This window comes from Lissotriton vulgaris, chromosome 1_1, assembly GCF_964263255.1.
Source record: "Lissotriton vulgaris chromosome 1_1, aLisVul1.2, whole genome shotgun sequence".
NCBI classification, from domain to species: Eukaryota; Metazoa; Chordata; class Amphibia; order Caudata; family Salamandridae; genus Lissotriton; species Lissotriton vulgaris.
In genome coordinates this window covers 444253991-444276206 of record NC_141685.1, presented here as the reverse complement: position 1 = coordinate 444276206, position 22216 = coordinate 444253991, and the positions used below count along the sequence as shown (strand labels likewise).

The following is a 22216-nucleotide window of genomic DNA, read 5'->3' as shown; positions in this document are numbered from 1 at the left end:
TACCGTGTGGTAGTCTGTGTTCCCAAATAAACTGTATCTCATTTTTTTGCTGTTTTTCAAAAGGAAATTTTGCTCACTTTGACCAGGTTAAATATCCGAGTGAAAAACTCTAGAGCCATGGTATTCTCAAAATAGTTGTAATGTGATATGGCTGGTACCAGAAGAATGAGGAAGTATGAGGAAATAAGGACCTCTCTTAAAGAGGGCCCGAGTACTGTACTACTGCACGACAAAGGGCAGAGCAGACTTTTTCTCTAAAAGAATAAAACACAATTGTGCTTAAAAGTGGGAAAAAATACTCTTAATGAAAACTGTTGTTTTTCATGGTGTACTGCTAATGTAATTGTCGTTTGCATACTTTTTAGTTTACAATGTCATTCCTTGTAATCTCTACTTGTAAAAAAATTCTGTGCTCAAATAACACAAAAAAGAATAGACCTAAATGTCAGGATGAGTGACGATTCTTCATATGAAAGTACTTTGCAGTCGCCTGAATGATGAAAGTAGCAGTTCTCCTGTACCCACAGATAACCCACTTTGTGTATTGATTAAAAGGATTCTATGTCAAAGGAAATGTCTGACCGTGATTTAGTTATTAGCCAGAGACAGAGAAATACAATTCTGTATGCAAAGGAGAGCTACAGGGACAATACTTAAATGAACAATGTCACACTTTAAATGCAAAGATCTTATTTAAAAACCACGATGAAGTGGCTTGCCACTGCTAATGGTTTGCAAATGTCTAATCTAATTACAAGGATTAGAACATTAGGAGTGCATGGGCACTTACCAACACAAAGTTCTTTGTTACCAAACCTTCCATCAATTTCCATAATTCAGTATCTTAAAAGCAAACCCATGTTCTACTGCTCTCTCTGCGAGCTCCAATAACCCTAAGATGAGGCAGGCAAAGCGATACTGCACAGGTCAGCAAAGAGCATAACTCAGGTTCAGACAAGCTCGCGGAATAAGGAAGTATTAGCCTAGGACAATACTCAATGTTCTAACTGTAATATGCTTTTTGTTCTTTAACTCGTTCTCAAAAGTCATTTTGTATTTCTTGACATAATATCTGCAAATATAGAGAATATATTCAATCGAATGCCTAGCTATCCCTTGAAAATGTACAAGAAAAGTCTAGCAATACACACCCTCCGTATTTTCCACAAGAAGGAACATTATACTAGTCACATTAAAGCATTGTAATAATTAATGGTTTGCTAAGAGATGTTGTAACACCGTTCAATATGTTTATAGCACTACAGTTAGCAAACATAGGCATACAACTGTATCACTCGATCTCTGGGACATTCAGTGGGTACACCTAGAATGCAGGATACAGCAACAAGTCTTTAATTTCTCACTAGGCTACAACACTCGAGCCAGCCGCAAGACAAAGATCATTTGGAAAAGGACGACCGACCTCAGACCAAAACTACCAGCATCAAGTTTCCCCTGTGAAAAACTCATTCTATACAAGCGAACACCCACACATACGGGCACACAGTCGTTATTTGTTGAGCGAAAGCCTCACTTTGGGATGAAAGTAATGGGACATTTATCTTTTACCCGCCTAATTTACAGGTGGGATAACGTAAGTGTTCCTAACGCCAGAGGTCAGGACTCCACTGGCGAAAAGAAAAGAAAAAAAAACAACCCTCTGTCCTATTTGGCAGCAGAAATTAACATTAGCTTTTTTTGAGTAATTATTTTACCAAACAACATAGAATTGTCCACTCGGCCAGGCGGACTTTGTTTTATCAGTGGCAAACACTTTCCTGTAGACCCCTTCACTTAAAATTGCAGGTCATATGAAGTTGTTAAGAGGGAAATGCTGTTAACATGAATAGAGTCCAAACTCTTTTTTGGAGGGTGTTCAAGGTTTAAAAGTGGGTGACCCCACTAAAAGTCCACAGAGGCATTTCGTTTGTTAGGTGGATTAATACCAGTAAGATGGGAGTAATATCCACTAAATGTGGGTGACTTGACAGATGTACAAGTTACTTACCTTCGGTAATGATGTAACTGGTAGGGACGATTCTAGCCGCAGATTCCTTAATGTAGAATTATCCCCAGGCATGAGACTGGATCCGGAAAATCTTTTGCCTCAATTTGTAATATGGGTAATTTAACTCTTGAGGCCTTTTTATTCATTCCAAACAAATTCCCTAAGCATAGAGTCGATCTCTTTAAAATACTTAGAATTAATTTTTATGGGTACATTAATAAACAAAAACATTAATAGTGGAAAAATTTACATTTTTAAAAGTGCAACATGGCCAATCAAGCTCAGTGGTAGCAGGGTCCATTTCTCTAGGAGGGTTTTAATCTTATTTTACGTGACTCCGCCCTGATGTTGTCCGCGTACGTGGCATCAGCGAGGTCACATAAGTTCCACCCCGGCGCGCTGACATCACTTTTCTTCAGAGAATGTATCCGAGCCACAACGTGGAGCCATCACAAACAAAACAGTGAGAATATGGGAACAGTGTGCGAAATAAATCAGTGAAACAGAAAGGGAAGATGTGAATGGTGAGGAACAGCACCATTAGGGACAGTGCCAGACACTGTGTTACTGAAAGTCATGGAAGGGAAAAGCAGAGCACCGCTTCTGAGAAGCAACCCTGCAAAGCGAAGGCGATATCCACCCTGGAGGCAGAAAAACATGTGAAAAATGTCATAGCATACGACAAAGTCTGCAACCAAAATCTATAACAGTGAAGGACAAGAAATACAGAACAGATGAGTAACGATAAATGACCCCAAGACAACACCATCAAGGTGTGTCGTATCCCCTTTAAAGAGCTATGGGCAGAGGCACAGCCAAGAGACCCCAACCCAGAGGACGGCAGAGGAGTCAGAAACCCCAATCAATCCATAAGGGAGAAGATTATGAGAAGGCTCCAACTGGAATAACCAGGGTGTAGGGATGCAGACGTACATATGAACCTACCGTCCAAGTACCAGAAATAAATGGGTGGAACAATTAAACAGAACAAAGCATCCCGCCAGGGAGAAAGTGAAGAGGACACTCGCAGTAGACAAAGCCACCCGGAGGGAGGTAAGTGCAGAAGACCAAGCTGAAGGTCCTCACAGAACGGGGAGGAAGGGCGGGCTGTGAAGGAATCTGAGGCTACAATCGTCTCTTCCAGATACATTCTTACTAAAGGTAAGTAACTTGTACATCTGATGGAGGCTACAAGCCGCAGATTCCTTAACGTAGAATAGATATCCTAGCCATACCCAGAGGGGAGGAGGGTCTGCGAGAGAACCTCACCAGCTTGGAAGAACACAGGGCCCCAACAGGAGATGTGTTGTGTCAAGCAGAAGTGAAAAAGAACAAGGAGAAGGGAAGGCCAGGATACCACAGGCCTATCCAAGGGGCAACGGGTGTCCGCCAGAGACCCCGGAGGGACGTAGGGCACCAAGAGAGTAGTAAAAGAAGAAAAGAACCACCCGCAAAATCCAAGTAGAAGAGGGGGAAACAGAGGCAAAGCCCGCCGCAGGAGAACACACACAGCGAAGAGGACAGCTGAAATGGCATCAGCCCCGAGGCAGGGGACAAGGCATGAACAGCCCCACAGCCGAGAAGCACAGACGGGAGAAGGGAGACACAGTCACGCAAAGCTCCAGCAGAGCAAGGAACAGGAGCACAAGGGTACACTCCTAAGCCCACAGAGGTGGACCATAATGACCAGGCGTGCGCAGCCGGCATCTGGTAAATACTATGAAGTAGTGTGCCCAGATCAAACCAAACGCAAGACTAAGGCAGAGGGAAGGGAACCCCAGAACAAGCCCTAGAGAAGGACCGTCCCAGAGGCACAACCCACCCACGAAAAGAAGTGGGACCGGCCAGAAGCCAATGAGGAGAAATCTGTAGTACAGACCTAAAGCAGTCAACCAGAACACAGGAGAACACCAGGAGTATCCTTGCCCCCTGGAACACAAGGCAGAGGACCAGGTCAAAACGTTGAATACTAAGGTGGAAAAACCATGACAACACCGTAGACGGCATGACAAAAGTCGGTCTGACGATCCAGAGGTTGAAGAGGGACAAAAGGCACGAAAGGCAAGACCTGTAGACGAAGGATAGGAACACTATTGGATAGTGAGCAGGACAGAGCCTGGAGCAGTGCAAGCTGTGCTAAGACGGAAGAAAAAAGACCACACCAAGCGGTATACAGTGACGCCAGGAAAGGCGAGGAACCCAAGAAGGTATCCACACCCATCCAGCTTAGGACAGAGCTATACAATAGCTACAAGTACCCCACCTAGGAAATGACATGTCCCTCAGCAGAGGTCAAGAACATAAAGGACCTGTGGGTAGCACCACAGGCGGCTTACCCCCCACCTGAGGACCGACAAGCCGAAGTTTATGGAGGAGGAGGAAGACGGACCCCCACAAGGAGTCGTTGAATGTCAGAGACCGCTTGGGTGTTAAATAATCACATCAAAGGGCAGGTCAACAAGACGCTCCCTAATATTCTCCGGCAAGACGCCATCCCGCAACCAAGCATGGCGGCGGAGAGCCACAGAACTTGCCATAGCGCGGCCGAGAGAATCAGAAATATCCAAGGCCGAATGGAGAATAAATGCAGCTAACTCCTGACCATCCAGCACATGGAGCTGCAGATCAGTGCAGACACCTTCATGGGAGGAGCGAGACAGAAGGGACTCCGCGCAATCCCAAAGGCCGAAGGTAGCCCTGGCCAACACACAAAGTGTGTTGAGCTCGCGCAAAGCAGCACTAGTGGAAGCAAAGATGTTACGCCCCCAGGAGTCCAACCACCGGGCCTCCCGTGACAAAGGGAGCAACACTGAAGGCAATGAAGGAAAAGCAGACTGCAGGACAGGGCGTTGGGCCGTAGGGTGAGAAAAAAGGCAGGCTGTATTGTTCGGGACAGGAGGGTGGCAGTGGAGGAGCGGCTGAGGCACCGGATCTTCCGTAGCAGGATGCCCCCAGAAGAGAGTTGTGGAGCGAAGCTTCAAATGGAATAAGCAACTCCCTTCCACCAGAGCCTTGGTGGAGAACCTCCAACAAATGGTCCGGAGGGAGTGGACTGACCAGGGTGCCCATTTGCAAAATGCCAGCGGCTTTGGAAATGGCCCGGACAAAGGCTACACCCGCCTCCGTAGGGCGTCGCGGGGGAGGAAGCAACTCTTCTGTGGGCGAAGGTTGCAAACGAAGCCGCCGTCCCCGAGCCCAGCTGGAGGAAGAAACGGCCAGTCCCTGAAGAATGGAAGACCCATGGACAAGTGAGGGGTTTCCGGAGAAGGCAGAGAAGCATGCGGGTCAACCAACCGCGAGGTGCGGTAGAGAGGGTCCGGGGCTGTGGCCGCGGAGACGGCATAGAGACCGCCCTGGAAGGCGCCGGGGAAAAGGCAATGATGCAGCGTCCAGTCTCCGGTGAAGAGGAGACAAGGAGACGACAAACCACCGGAGAAGAAGGGACATCGGGAGACGAGTCAAGGACCCGACGCCGGGACGGCGCAATGGAGTCCCGGACCCGACGCTGGGACAGCGCCATGGAGTCCGCTATAGGCACCGGTGTGCCGACGAGGCAGCTGCCTGCGTAGAGCACTGAGATGGACTCAGGGAGGCGCCTCGGGTCCCGGCCTCCACCCGTGGCGCGACCAGAGCTGGGCAGGGAAGTTGTTTGCGCCGGAAAGGCGTTGGCTTGGCCTCTGGTAAGACAGCCCCATGCCCAGAGGATTGAGGGAGACTCGGGGACGAACCGCGAGTCCAGGCCACCTCCTGCGACAACAGAGGGAACCCAGCCCCGCTTTGCGGCGAGGCAGGGACGCCGTGGGTCGAAGAGGGGAACCCCGTAGGGTCGCACCTCAACAACACCACACCTCCGGAACCTGAAGCTGAACTCGTCGGCGCCAGAGTCAGGCCGCCGACGTGTCCACAGAAGGCCCCGCGCATGGCGAGGGATTCGCAGATATCTCAGGAAGAGGAGGGGGGCCCAAAGAAGCCTACAGAGCCTTAGCGTAGGCCTCCATTTGGGCCCTAGTCACCCCAACGGCAGGAAACGGTGGATAGGGTGGCGACGGCAGAGAGCTCATGTCCCAAGAGGCACACGCGGTCTCTGCAGAATGAGGACAAGGCCTCGGTGACAAGCTGTAGGACATGGGGGCTCGGTGAAGGATGATGCCGCAGTCAGAATCTGCGGTTTCCGGACCCTTCCGAGGTAGGGAATGGACACAGTGACGAGACCAATCTGGAGAAGCGGGCCTGTAGCACTTCCGGTCCGACCCCGCTCACTGGGGTCGGTGTAGGCTCAGTTAGGTTCCCTTCGAAAAGACTTACTGACACAGGAACTTTAGGGAGGGCAGTTTTTATTAGTTTGAAAGTCCTTTTTCTATGTATCGTTTTGCGGTAGTAGGGCAGGGGGCTTTCGGACTCCGCCGTCTGTCTGTGTTGGCGCTTCTCGATGGCGGTCCGGCGGTCGTCCCGGTGTCTTCTGGGACTTGTGGTTCGGCTCTCGTCCTCCACGATGTCACGTAGTTAAGCCGCTCCGAAAGAAAGCAAAGACAGCACTGTTTTAGAATGATGAACTGCCACAAGGCACAGGGAAGGGAGTGAGGAATCACACGTGCATAGAGAACACCACTAGGGTCTGTAGTGCTAGGGGTGTGAAGGGAGGGTAGTGCACGGGAGGCGTAAGGTGCCTTTACGGGGGTTTAGACCACTTAAATCCCGCCCAACTTGAGAACCTTGATCGTACCTCTGGTAGCCACACTTCCCTCGAAGTGTGGCAGGGCGATGCGCCTTCCAGTTGGCCTCCTGGCTTGTTGGGCTCGTCTCTCCTGGGTCTGCCGAATATGCTTCTCCGCTCTCCGTCCTCTTCTCCGTCCTCCGCCTCCTTCCTCCGATGGTCACTCTCCTGCTCCGGTCTCCACTCCGCCTCCTTCCTCCGATGGTCACTCTCCTGCTCTGGTCTCCACTCCGCCTCCTTCCTCCGATGGTCACTCTCCTGCTCCGGTCTCCACTCCGCCTCCTGACTCCGCTCCGCTCTTTCCTCGTCTCTGCTCCTCTGCTCCCGCCTCTCCTCCGTCTTCTTCGCCGCTCTCCTCTCCACTCCGCACTCGTCCTCTTCTCCGTCGCTCTCACCTCCGTCGCCTCCGGGTGTAACACACACCTGTGTGCTCTCTGGGACTGCCTTTACCTGGGGGATGGGGGCGGGCCCTGTGACGTAGTCCGAGTCCAGCTCCGCCCAATTAAAGAAACAGGGTTCCGCGCTCTCATCGGGCTCCTTGTCTCCGAGGACATCCGTGGTTCTCCAGGTCCTTGTGTTCTGGTTGAAAAGAGGTAAAACAGGTAAGCCTGGTGGGTCCGGGTCCTCCCCGTTACAGGGCCGAAAGCAATTTCATCCGGCGCTCCTGCCGGGACTTCGGCTTGAGATGCTGACAAGCGTCACAGTCCGTAGAATCATGGTGCTTGCCTAAAAATCACATACAAATAACGTGAGGGTCTGTCGCCGACATCTGACGCGTTCAAGAAGTACACGTCTTGAAACCCGAAGGCCTGTGCACACTGTTCCCAATGCAGAGGCGTTAAAAGAAGGCCTGAAAACAGGTCAAGGGAACTCGATCCAGATCCTCTTTGCACGCTGAAAAAATGGAAACTGATGTCAGCGCGCCGGGGTGGGACTTATGTGACCTCTCTGATGTCACGTACGCAGACAACGTCAGGGCAGAGTCACGTAGTGCCGTCCCCCAGCGTGCGGAAATGGTGTGGCAAAAGATTTTCCGGATCCAGTCTCACACCTGGGGATAATTCTAAGTTAAGGAATCTGCAGCTAGTAGTAACTATCAGATATGCTGTTTTTCAAGCAAGTGGTCAAAGATTATGTACGTAAGCACTACATTGGTGATGGTGCTTAGAAAATTCGACACAGGTGTATTGTGTTGAATTAATTTAAAGCCCACAGACCCTGTTGGACGCTGTCACCATGACTGGACGATGTCATCAGTGATTTCATCAATGATGCCATTTAACTTTTCACTAGAGATGTAATATGTGAGATCATAAGCACTGCATGACGGGGCAAAAATTACAAGTTAGTTCACTTAAGTATAACTTGCAATTTTGAGTGGTTTTTTAAACATTACTTCATATTTCATTTCAACATTTAACTACAACGTTTCTGTAAGCATTGTTTTTTTTTAAAGTCAATTTCAGGGATTTAAAAAAAAAATGTATACAAGCTAAGGTCTTATTACCATACCAGCTATATTGTCACTTTAACATTTGCTTTTTTCAGTGAATTTCTGTGTTTATTTTATCGTCAAAATTGAGCATATGCCCACACATCCTTTGGCTACTAACAGACACTGCGCCCAATTCCGCACAGTCACCCAAGTGCATGCACCACCATCCCTTCCCGCCCCCCACTGTGCAAGCCCTTCAGTTGTGGGAAACAAGTGTTTGGCTGCATGGCCTGGCTTCACCTCTGGCAAGGGCCTGTGAACAACCTCGGCCGACTCTCAACCCCTGCTGTGCATGGCTGTAGGAAGCCGACCCCCACTGTCATGCACAATGGTGGTTAGCCGCAGGATCTGGTCTTTAACCAGACAGTTGTCATGAATTTAAAAATCTTTTTTGGCACACAGTACCTTACTGGGGATGTCCTGGGTACTGAGTGCTGATATCACACTACCAGGGTTGGCCACAGGGTCTGGCCTTCGGCCACGCCCTGCACCCAACTCCCTGCAGGCACTCTGCATCTGGCCAAACTGTGCACACAACTCCCCATAGGTGACACAGACAATTGTGCACTGTCATCAGCAGTGCACAGCACTGTATTGGCCCTGTCCCAGGCAGGCAGCCAATCCCCACAGTGCATGACCTACAGTCTGCACAATAGTTCTGTGGGTCAGTGTGTGCCCACCCTGCCCCCTTATGTGGCATCTGATGCCTACATGAATATATACAATGAAGAGACTAAGGGCTAGAAAAAATGGGAAGCTGTATGCCTACCACCATGCTTTAGGAGGCTAAGCAAGATTGTCAGATACAGTCTTTGGCCACATGCTAGTTGCAAGGCTTTGGCAATTTGTGACACAGTTTCACCTGGGTGACATACTTCCTGAGTAAACAGTAACAGATTAAATTGTTCCACATAAGCTAACAGTTAAGTACAAGTAATTGTGAAGCGGTCCATGCATCACACCTCTTAAAACATTATATTGCTCCCTCTAAACCACACTTGAAGACCTTCATTATAGCTCACATACAAAGGGCTTGGGTAGGGAAAGATAAATAGTGCATTTAATTAAAATGGCCCGGAGTTACTACCAGTGGATGAGATTAATTCAAGCACTCCACCTTTCAGTTTGAGGTTTTCCTCAATGCGATGCCCTTAGTGTGACAGGTTTACCCAGATGTTGAACTTGTGCTCACCATGCTACTGAACTCAAGCTATACCTCATTGCCCAGCCAATCAATCAATCAATCAATCAATCACGTCATTTGTATAGCGCACTACTCACCCGGGAGGGTCTCAAGGCGCTGGGGGAGGGGAAAGTTACTGCTCGAACAGCCAGGTCTTGAGCTGCTTCCTGAAGGCGAGATGGTCTTGGGTTCGCCGGAGGTGGGTGGGGAGGGAGTTCCACGTCTTGGCTGCCACGTAGGAGAAGGATCTTCCTCCGGCGGTGGCTCTGCGGATGCGTGGTACGGCGGCGAGTGCGTGGCCGGTCGATCGTAGCTGGCGGGTGGGCGTGTAGAAGGTCATGCGGTCGTTGAGGTACTTGGGGCCCAGGTCGTGGAGAGCCTTGTGTGCGTGGGTGAGGAGTCTGAACGTGATTCTCTTGCTGACGGGGAGCCAGTGCAGGTCTCTCAGGTGTCCGGTGATGTGGCTGTGTCGGGGGACGTCGAGGATGAGTCGGGCGGAGGCGTTCTGGATGCGTTGGAGTCTTTTTTGAAGGTCAAAAACAGTTTGAGGCTGCTTGAGTGATAATAATTCAGAGGAGAACTTTTTCGACAGACCGAGCAAGACCAAGGCAGTTCTACACACAGATGGCATGGTGGGCAAACAAAACAACAAACCTAGATGCAGCCCCAATTATTACAAGTGGTTGAGATTAATTGACGCTTTCCGCACACCACTTTTTTGTTTTCCTTAGTTTAAATGGAATCAATACTAAGGACTTCCTATTGAGTCCTCATCACATGCTCAACTCACTGACAGGCCAGCCCTCTATTTGTGTTCAATCCCACTTCTTCAGCACATGTACCACCATCTTTAACACTTTCAGTGAGATTCTAGGGATTATTCACCGAGATCTTACATTTGAAATTGCCCTAACAGAACTGAAAAATATTAAGCTACATCCTAGACAAACTCTGGTTTAACATCGTTCTTCTCCCACTGAAGCCTACACATTGCAGTACACACAGAAGCATGAGCTAGAACATAGCATTACATTTCCCATGTAAGGCATAGTCTTCCTGGCTACCTTTGGATGAATTTATGATAGCAAAACTCAGTGACCTTACTTTTCAAGATTGTCTTATCTGTATCAGCTAATTTACTGTTAAAAGCACAGCATCACAACACATTCAAGTTTAGATATTCATTAGCAAAAAGTACTCAAACCTTGAATTAGGCCTTGTCCCGTGCAGACGATCATTACTGAAATAGTTTCATACCATCTCACTCACTTGCAAACTGCTTGTTGTTAATGAACTAGTAGTCTACATTGTTTATAAGGTAAATAGTAAGTAATTAATGTATGAGTGCTATCCCTTTACAGTGACTTTAGCTGTAGCATTTTGGTGGTAGATTACCCTGAAGATTTAGAGTGAGGTTCATGCATGAAATACATGAAATGGACAGCCATCTTTAATGCTCTTCTAAATAAGCACTCTATTGCACATTTTGTTCAACAACTTGCAAACTCCTGGACCATGTGGGAGTTAGCAAAATAGGTTATCAGGGAGGAAAGCAAGGCATGCAGGCACAGAATGAGGCCATCAGACTTTCTTCCTTTTAATCGGACACTGCTCCCTCCGATGCAATACATGATAACATGTACAGAGAAGCTATTTAACCAGTAAGACAGTAGAATCTCTCTGCATAGTTTCTAATTTCCAAGATCAGCTGTGGGGCCCTGTGGTCAATGACAAACACTCAATCTACACCACTTATCTCCAACTAGCTTTCCGGACTAACAGCTAAAGAGAATTCATAAAACCCAATGCAATGCCACAAGTATGGCACACAGCTTAAAAGAAAAGATACTACACGTGGTAAGTCACATTAAGTCTCACACTGTACCTGGTGCACACAAGTGTGAAAAAGAGGTGAGTATTGTGAGGTGATACCCTTTTTACAGACTCTCCCCCCAGTTTTTGCCCTTTTGTTGCTGGATTTCATGCTGGTGTAATGACTGTGATGCAGACCAGGACTAAGTGCATGTTAATTAACCTATAAAAGGTGTTTTTTTAATTGGCTTGTATCGTCTTGTGTACGGGAATGCCAAATAGTCCAGGAGGCTATTCACAGTTAAAGTCCTAGCAGCAGTTAAATGGAGCGGGCCTAATTTTTGTTTCACCTTTGTAGGTATCATCAACAGACAATATGCAACAGACCCATTGCATCCATGTAGCAAATCTGTCTTTTCTGCACTGCTATACCCGATTATTCACATTTCCTGGGCCCTGTTTTTGCTTGCTTTAGGATTCTCTGCTTTGTGCAACTGTGCGTGCATTGTGCCCCCAAATGGGTTTCACCTCATCAGTCTATTTAACTGTCCTGTAAGATCATTGCAATGACCCAGAAAATGCACTTATGACAAGGAAGTTAAATGTTATACATGCAATGCAGTATGTAATTTAAATCACGCACATGCATGACAAACATATATGTCTGCAACTAACACCATTGTGCTCTGGATGGCCTGCAGTTGAAATGCACTACAGTGACATTTCCTTTCCAATGTTGAGAAAGCCTATCTTTATATATCTATAAGTCACTCTGAAGTGTTGCATGTAAGCCCACAGGCAGGGTACTAATATTAAAACAAGCATTTGCAATGCAATAGGTCTTGCAGATGTGAGAGTTTGAGCTATTGGCATTGTAAATGGCAATGCCTTTTAATTACGTGTTGGTTTTTAAAACATAAATGGAAGGCATTGTCATTTACAATGCCAATAGCTTAAACTCTCGTAAATGCGAGACCTATTGCATTGCAAATGCTTTGTTCATTGTGGAGTTACCTGGGCCCTGGGGTGTGCCAAGCCTTCAGATGGTCTTTCAGGCAAGGTTCGTGCTGTGCAAAGCTGCGCATATGCCCAGGATGTTGCAGGAGTTTGTAGGATGGGGACCTGCGGCTAAGGAACACACAAGTGTGTGCAATGACTTGCACTCACTACTCCTTGAACTACGTTACTTAAACACGTTTGCTCGCACAGAGTATTTCACGAGTCCTGCACAAGTGAGGTGACGTGGGCCAGTAGCTAGTCTTACTGAATTTGGAACGCAGAGACCAGGGTTTGAATCCCGGGTGAGGTTTGGCCACCAAAAGGCTCTCTTTCGGAGTAAATGGTTCCATCTGCCTGCACTAAGATCATGTAAGTAGGCAACTTGCTAAAGTAAATAGGACTGTAAGTAAAAATGTTGTAATGTTTGCACACGCGCTTATATTTCAATGAGTGTATCAATTTATTCATGCACATTTCTTGCCCTATGCACAAAGCTGCCCGATTACCCAGGTTCACGCGTAATTAGATGCCCCAGTCCACATTTTTCTTTGCTACAACTTCCAGAATGCAGAGGGAAACAAGAAGCGTATTTTAGTAGGCACGTGAGCGAATCGTCTGTTACGTTTAATCTGCTGCTTTGCTTTCACTTTCGTCCTCCCACTTGCTCAGCACGCTGCATGCTGCTCAAGGCTCACCGAGCACGCGCACCAGTGGTGTCCAGGCCGTTCCAGGTATGTTCCACCCCGGTCACCGGGACCGGGCTCTTCTGCTGCCCCCGGCCTTCTGCCGCCCACTGGCAGGATTACAACAGGTGAGAGCGAGGCGGAGAGCGTGAAAGGGGGTGGGGGTGTGTGTGTGTGCTTGTGTGGTGTGTGTGAAACGCTGCGAAAGCTCGGGGTGGCGGGGGGGTGGGTGTGTGTGTTTGTTTTTGTGTGGGGGTGTGAAACGCCGCAAAAGCACGGGGTGGGGGTGGGTGAGTGTGTGCGATTGTTTGTGTGCGTGTGCGTGTGTATGTGTGCGCGCTCGCGATTGCTGGAGGAAGGGGGCAGTGGGGTGGGGTGTGTGTGTGCGAGCGCGCTCTCTATTACAAGGAGGCTGATTTGCCTCAGACGTGGGACAGGAGCTGAGCACAGCGCATGGGTGTACGTGAGCGTACACCTGCTCAAACTGCGAAAAACTCGTGCCCATCTCCTGTCCCACTTTTGAGGCAAGAAGACAACAATAAGCCTCGCTGGCGACAGCAGCGCTTCGCGCTGCTTACGCCAGACTCGACCTAAAAATTGCACACTATATAGAGAGGTTAGTGTGCTCTTACAGTTTTATAACACCTAAAAGCTATTCATTGTGTAGGCCTTGCTAGATTTTTCTTGACAAGGCCAAAATAGGATTAGAATTCTTGTTTTCTATCTACGCTTGGAGAAATGTTAGGAAAAAGTGCATTCAAGTTATGCCATATTTAATTTTTAAAGTCTGGCTTAGTATTGAAATCCGATTTCTGATAGCTTAGGTGGTAAAGTAACTTTCAAAAAATTTACTAAAGGCTACCTAAGTTAGAACTAGCTTAAAACAAGCTATGCCACTCATCACGCCCCCAGAGCTACAATACACATCCTTTGGCTTGGAGATTTAACAAATTGGTTCAAATGACAATAACCCAGTAACAGCAAAAAGTTAAACATCTGGCAGGGATTAGGTACCTGGAAGTGGGCAGGAACAGTTGGCAAAATAAAGGGCAGCTTTAGCAATCTCTCTTTTGACTTGGACAGCATCTCTTATTTATTTCCAGAACCCTCCCATTACAGTAGGGGAGAGAACTAGTTTTGATACTGTCAAATGGGAGGAGATCTCATCTAAATAGGGGAGAGGCTAATGAGCTAAAGACAGGCCTTCCTAATGGCAGCTGGTTTCTGCCGTCTAGAAAATAGGGTTCCTCAGTAATATTGTTATGAGGGAAATAGTAAGAGCTGCACACAGAGGGGGCAAGACTTTGAGAAAATTGTTAGGATTGGGTGGTACAATTTCTCCAGCACTGGCTAGCTCAGAGGTTAAATCTAGCACGTATTCACCATCTCCACAGAACATTCCATGATCTGGGAAGGCTTTATCTGAAGAGGAAAGCCCCACTGGAAGAAGACTCCTTACTCAAGCTGAAGGAGGCAGATTCACACAAGGCCCCCTGAATCCTTCTGGCATCCAGGGACTGGAACTGGTCCCCAAAAATCAAGTCCTTGGCCTCTGTCTGCCTGATTCAAGGAAATAAAAAGCAGGATGACTCCTCATTACAAGACATACCTTCTAACTACAAAGGACTGGACCCTGCAGGAGACCTGGCTAGAGAAGGAGCTGGTGCCTAGCAGCCTGCCCTAAGGAGCAGGGGCACTAACACTGGAGATAAGGAACTTTTCTAGCATTTCAAAAAAGTTAGGACATAGTCACGTTTTCCATCTTTGGAATAACAGGGCAGGGTGTGGAGGGTTGCCCAGAGAGGGTGCACACAAGGTGGGCAAGAAAACCATGTCCGCCCAGTTCAGAGTTTTTTGTTATGTTGAGATCTGGTTCTGGTATCTAGTTTTGCTCTGCTGGAGGATTCTGAGACTAAGTCCACAGCTAAAACCTTGGACTAGGGTGAGGCGGCAAATCTACTGTCCTTTTTGCACAAAGAGCTACAGCTCCCACTGTTTAGAACTACTTGTGTGGAACAAGGGAAAACTTGCCTCTATCCCTTCACAAGGCCTTCCGAAAACTGTACTTGAATGAGGAACTTTGAGATTTGCTAAATTCATACCTACATAGATGACATTCTTTTTTATAAGAGGAACTGTTTTTAAATACATCCAACACTGTAATACCCTGAAAGCTAGGTTTCTTTGTTCTATACAACTTGGTGTACTTTAAGAACGACTGAATGTCTTCAAAAGATAACTTACTTCTCTCACCAGGGATGTCTTTTGATCATATGTAAATGATTACTGTTTTGAAGTTGTAATCTTCTTGTCAGCATTTTTGCCTTTAGTCTAGATTAGCACTTTGGACGGATTTTCATAGATAATTAGGTATATTTGGTTCGCATTGATTGCCAACATTTAGATACCAAAGAATTAACAAGACTGGCGGCAGAAAAAAATGGGCTTTTACTGTATTTCTTTGAAACATATTGTGCTCGATTAAGTAAATAGAATTATATAAAATAGTGAACTCATACTGTAGTCTACATGGGCAAATCATCAATAAAGGAGAAACGTTTTCTAACACTTATGTACTGCCAAATTCCGATGGAATATAGCTTTCATAATCAAACAATTAACACTGCCAGCAAGGAAAGATGCTTGCACACACATTCATTTGACCTATTTACTTAAGACTTGTGCGAGTGCCACTGATTTGAACATAGTTCCTATATACACCCGACCTAGATGTAATTGTTTTAAATATGGTAGAAACCTAGAAATGTGTTTTGTTGTGAAGAAACGTTGCTATGAATCCAGCACAAAAGTTGCTTTGCATTTTGGAGAGAGACTTGCAATTCAAAAACAATCAGAAAATAATGGTGATGATTAATACACATTTTGTGTATGGCTGTATTCAAGAACAAAGTAGCCCTCAAATGAAATGCAATCAACACTGTACCCAAAGAGGCTCACATGCATACTTCCATGGTTAAATGAATCACAATTAATTGATGTTGTATACAATTGCTACGGACTAAGACATAATGGATGCATGTTTGTCTGTGCTTCAGTATGCTAGCACTTCCTTGCGTATACAGAGAAGCGAACGTTTAGTTATTTACCCCAGACCTGTGTCAGTGAACTGTATTCCAACCCAACTCTGCACAATTATCAAGTATTTCACTTACTAACATTTTGCATGTGCCTATACGTGGGTTTTGGTATCCAGGTTCTATGTTGTGATGGGTAGTACAAATGTCGCTTTGGCTTCTATACAGAATGCAAGTTCTCTCTCTCCACCTCCTCATGCACCCCCACTTTATTAATGATTAATCCATCAGCTCCAACTTGTTTATCTCAGCCTCCATGCTCTCCCCTTCCAGTGTTTCGGAGGGAAACCATCTTTAAATAGATTTTAAACCATACCGAAATGGCTACCCAAACATTGGTATGCATATGGGGAGGCTATATTGCAATGATTTTTCTGTAAGCAACAAAACAAAAACAAAAAGTCCAAGATGGAAAGCCATACATTAACCTGCACACACGGCGGCTATGTTGGAATTATATTTTTCGTTTTCTTTAAGAAAAATAATTCAAACATGTCCACCTCAAATGCATATTAAAAGCTACCAGACAGAACGACCGACCAGGGTCTAGCACAACCAAAACACCAGTACCAGGATACATTTTCAAAATTGGTGCGACACACTTCTCACGCCTGTCATCCCAAGGTGCAACTTTGGTCAAAATGTTCATAGAAAAATGGAAGGCACACTCGTTGTAATCAAACACGGGGGCGTTGAGTCCATAGAAAAAAGTTTTCTTTATTTCAGTAATTTTTTACCAAGATCGACACATAGCCAACGCGTTTCGTTCCATGTTGGAACTTCGTCAGGGCTTCAAATAACTCAATGCCAATTTAGGCACAAGAAGCTTCGATCCAGTAGATAGGGAATTGTGTGACTACGACCAACAGAGTTACGTTACGCGCAGCAACTTAAAATTTAGTAAAATGCCAATATAGGCACAGGAAACTTTAATCCAATGGATGCAGAATATATGGCTGCGACAGGCGTAATCTGGTCACACGTAGCAGTACAAGGTAAACTGCTAAGCGCAGGGATGTTTACCAAAGGACCCGTAGGGGCAAAAAAGGCGGATAGCCACAAACTCCTTCAGCAGGGGTTCAAGATAACGGTGATTAGTAGATGTATAGCCTGTCTAAGATCCGTCCCGGCATGATAACAGGAACAATGCTTAGGCACGAGGGCTATATTGGAATAATTCTTCTTTTGCTTTAAGAAAAATCAAAGATGGCTGCCGCACACACGTACACGCAACAGAAATCTTGAAATTATTTTTCTTTGCTTTAAGAAAAAACATTTGAAGATGACTACCCGTGGCTCAGCATGCATGGGCAGCAGTAATCTTGAAATTATTTTTCCTACTATAAAAAAAACGAACAAAAAAAACCATTCCAAGATACCCGTCATACCTTCAAATATATGCATGGAGGTCATCTGCAAAAAAAATAAAAAAAAATAAACATACACTGGGAAAGCCAATAGGCATCACAGGTGTGACCTAATGGCTTTGACAATGCCTGTTTACCGGATGGTATTAATACTATTTATTATTTATTCAGTATTGGGAATGTGTTGTAGTGGGTAAGTTGCGTGCTTTGGAGCCGATTCAATTAACAGCTGCGGCACTTGGCCAAAAACTGTGTTCTGTGGACAGAACCTCATGTTTCAGATTGTTTTCTACAATAAAAAATTTCTCTGTAAAATGGGCAGCTGCTTCTTGTAGATGCTATATCAAATACTTAAAAATATAGAATGAAGAAGAGTTTAGGAAAAAAACTGATATTATAGACCCACCATCAATAGAAGGATAATAAACTACTATTTTTTTTTTAAAAAAAGAGAAACATCTGAAGGAAAAACACTTCAATGCATACAAGTCTGCGTGGGTCTTGTCTGTTGAGGTAGTTGAATATGGCAACTTCAGTACGTACTGGTTTATTCCCTTCCTCAAACCAGGCAAGAAAGACCTTTAAAGGTACTTATGCAATATAGTAAAATGTGTGTTTTGTTGTTGTTCATGTTGTGGGAAAGACTATATATTGTATTATGTGCAGCATACCCATATATATCAATTTAGTATAATGAGGGCAAAAAATGTGAGTCTTAATTAGTGTTTTAATTTAGATATTAAAACCTGACTGAAATGGTATACCATTCTGGCATCTCAAAACTTCACACCAGAACATCCCAATGTAAACAGATCAAACCTACAACTGAAAGATTACACATCATACCTAAAAAAAAGTATGTTTACAATCATGTTGTTTTCTATTTTTAAGCCTACCTGGTAGTCTAGAATGCTAAATCCTAATCCTTTTGAGTCTTTCTGTAATTCCACAACTTTTACATCTGAAGACCAAAGCGCTAGTTCACCATCTTCAGCTTCTTCAGCATTAACTTCTTCATTATATTCATCCTAGAAATTGAAATAGTAGACTTTTGTTGAATGGTAACCTAACATGCTATGATATGATAAATGGAAAACATACAAAGATCTGTGAGTTGCTCATTTGGTTAAGGCGTCAGCTGTATATGTTGTTAGCGGTTTTTACCAAGGCAAGACTATCTCAAGACTCATACTTTAGTTTAAAAAAACTGAGCAAAGATGGTTGCTAGGAAATTAAGAAAATAATAATTCAATAGAGTATAACTGATTGCAAACATTCCTTTAAGGCAACTAATGAACATTATTATTATAACAAGCTTGTGCTGCTCAAATAGTTCACAAGGACATCATCTAGTAAACTGTGTTGAAGATATTGTTATGGCCCAATCCCTAACACACTGAAAATGCATATTGCAAAGTTATACAAATATATTTCAATGTTTGCTAAGAATTCTGGTCATTAAAATTATTGCATGAAGCAGTGTACAGTAAAATAGAATAGGATATGGTGACAGCAAAAACTCTCACCTGCCTTTGACTATATCATTTTTTAACTTCGCTAGAACGAAAGCTAAAATATACAGTGAGAGCTAGTAGAAATAAGAAACAGGTACCCCAGTACCATTGCATATCCTATGTTTTCTCCCAATTGACCTACAATGTACAGAATAACCAATTATAGAGACATTTACAGAATAACATCAATTATAGAGAACTTGTTTCAAAAGGCAGTAATATTGCTCTGCTTTTCAATTTCATGAAAACTTTAAAAATATACAAAACATTGAATGTGTTGAGCTATATGACAGGTAAATCCCAAGCTTACTTATTTTCAAGGTAAGCCCCTCAACCAAAGTCAGTAATTCCACTAGTAAACAGAAGTGTTAAACAACACCACTGGCAGCATCTACTCCAATTAGGCATTCTGTATTTTAGAGTGACACCTGATAATTCACAAGTGTTACACTTTAGTCCTGTGAAAATGAGTGTATAAGATATGACTGCATGTTATGTTATGTTATGTTATTTGTTCTTATAAAGCGCACTGCTACCCTGAGGTGTCCTGGCGCTGAGTACTGGTGACCTGGGAAGCAGCGAGCTGTTTTAGTGAGAGAATGCGGACTTAATTACATCTGACACAGATCTGACTGCTACCTAATCCAGCAATTCTGTGAGGGTCCTCAATGAGGGCAGTCAGGCTTTCATTTCAAATCAACTATTTCAATGCCTCAATTATATTCCAAATTCTCTTTATAGAAAACAACCTGTACTGTTTGTCCACAATATTCTTGTAGGCACCTTAACCTACAGTGCCTCAGAGCTACCCTCTGACAGGCAGCTGCCTCAAATGCCCCTTGCTTCCTTTCTTCCTACTTGAAACCCTCCAGCACAGTGAGAACCTAACTCATATTCCTGGTTAATGATAAATGAAGACTTCCAAACAATTCTACATCATATGTCTCCATCAGAAAAACGTTCTTGCACTCTCACCAGAATGTGTGTGCTTCCTCCAGAAAAACATCCTATGTTATTCTTCCTAGGTTATGTAAATGGAAATACGTGAATTAAACACACTCTGCCAGAGTCTTGCATCTCTTATGCCTGCTCTCCAAAAACTCAGAATTATCACCAACTCTCATTTAACAAGCTGTACATTCCAGATTTTTGGCACATATCCTTCGGGATGTCATTCACATAAAGCATAGGAATAGAGGACATACACATATGCTGGTGCTCCCTTCAGCTACTAAAACATATTTCCTAGTTTAGAGCATAGGGTTCATTAAGTAGTAAGGATAGTTCATGTGGCAATAGTTATTCTTCAGCAGAAAGTAATCCTGTCTGTGACCCACCCAAGATTTTATGGCACCGTAGAAGGGTAGATCTGAAAGAGTCCAAATACAAAAGTAGCACCAGTCCTTTCTGAAGACAAAAACCCAAGTACCTAACAAAACCCTCCTAAGAACATTACTTGGTGCTTTAGTGATTTCTCAATTGGATTTTGGCATATCATTCTAAACTGAATACCCCAATCCTAACCCACTCTATTGAATGTTTTACACTTCACAGCCTGACTCTTCATTAAAAAAATAGTTTAATCGTATCACCCCATTCCTTAAAACATTACATTGGTTGCCAAATGAGACAATAGTTACATATCAGTTATGCCACCTAGTACAAAAAGCCACTGATCTGAATAGGTCTACCTGGGCAATTTACTCACTAGCTCAAACGGAGATAGGGGTCTTAGAAACAGGAACTATCTTGCTTAGAGGTACCAAGATTCAGACATGGCTAAGCTTAAACTTGAGAGTTCCTGATGTTGCACCTGCTCTCTGGAGCTCTTTTCCTGGTTATTTAAGGACCAAATATTCTCTTATGTCCTTCAAAAGATACGTAATAGCCTAACTCTAAGTTCCAACATAAACCCGTACCTTCTAACTGGATCAATGAATTTAATTTTATAGTTCTCTGTATGAATGTAAGGTGGCCTAATACCTTTGTAAGTTGAGTGCACAATTTAAACCTTTTATATCAACAAATGGGGAGACTGCATGCCTATTATCTATCAGGTCCAACAGTTTCTAAGTCTTAAGGAAAATGTCTTTGGAAGTGAAGCAATCAGGGTAAGACTTGCTGATCATATGAGTTGCTTCTTGTTGCCTAAGGAACCGTAAGGTATGAGAGAGGGTATTCTTTTCTATATTTAGTCCATATTTAGGGGTGTCTTTTCATGATTATCCAGGGTCATCTTAATATGTTGCAGCAGGTGGAATATTTACACATAGAAAGTTTGCAATTAACTTTAGACTTAACACAATTAGAGTAGCGCACCATTACTCTTAAACAATAATTAATTTGTAGAGCTCAAATGCCTTAGATTGGATGCAAAAGTCCCATTCCAGGAAATATTCTTGTTTAATGTTAAAAAGTGATTTTTGCACTGGTGCTCCGACAGACATCAAGGTTCCTTTTCTAGAACAACCTTTTCCAGGGTATAAGAGTGTTCATAAGATAAAGACAAGGTTCTCAATCCCTGTGTGTTCTAGATGCCAATATAGCATCTATTTTTCAAGGGACACTAGAAAGGTGCTCATGAGTAGATAGAAAGGGTTGGAGAATTAAAGAGTACAGTGGTGGGTTTACAATGAGTGTTGTCAAATGCCCTACTAGGGGAGGCATCTAAATCTAACACTGATAAGTTGCAGGAGTTACAAAATTCTGAAAAAACGAGAATTGGTGAACAACTTAAGACTGTTCACATCTTTGCTGGATGCCACAAATTACATTGGCTGCAAGGGGTGAATTCAGTTTAAATACCTCAATTCAAGGCAATTACCTCTCTATGACATCGACATACGATGGAATAAGTAGCATTACTTTTGAAAGAAAAGGTTGCTCTAACTAATGTATAGGGACTTGGATATAGGGAGATGTTTATTACTAAATTAAAATGAGTAATTTATGAATAGAAAAGATCAATGCCTTGAGGTGGTTGCATACATTTGATTATGGATTATCAAGGACCCAAACACATGCTGACCGTTTGCCAGAAGTAAAGTGTGTTGCTACTAACAGAAAGAAGAACATTTCAAGGATCAGGGTTTTTCCATCCAGTCTAGGACATAAAATGTTAACATACAACAGCAGAAGGGGCTGGCCATTCCCTTCTCCCCTCACAGCACTAAAGAGTTTGAGTAACTTAAGGTGATCATCAGCCTTTTCCAATCCCATAGGAAGCTTTGATTCAGCTTATCCAGTCTTCACATGTGTTTGCCCAAGAAAGATGGCATTGAGAATTAAAATTAAAACAGTTAAAGGAAGGGCTGCCCTGCCCATTTCTTTCAATGCAATTTCGCCT

General features: G+C 44.4%; 1 protein-coding gene across 6 annotated transcripts in view; it reads right to left on the bottom strand.

The window, feature by feature from the left end:
- The window catches only part of PATJ (PATJ crumbs cell polarity complex component), a 1366227-nt gene that overhangs the window by 1079149 nt on the left and 264862 nt on the right, over window positions 1–22216 (bottom strand). For all 6 annotated transcript variants that reach the window (XM_086953328.1, XM_086953320.1, XM_086953345.1 and 3 more), the window contains exon 17: window positions 18253–18384. In XM_086953328.1, coding sequence (XP_086809454.1) covers window positions 18253–18384 — 132 coding nt within the window. The remainder of the gene's footprint in view (window positions 1–18252; window positions 18385–22216) is intronic.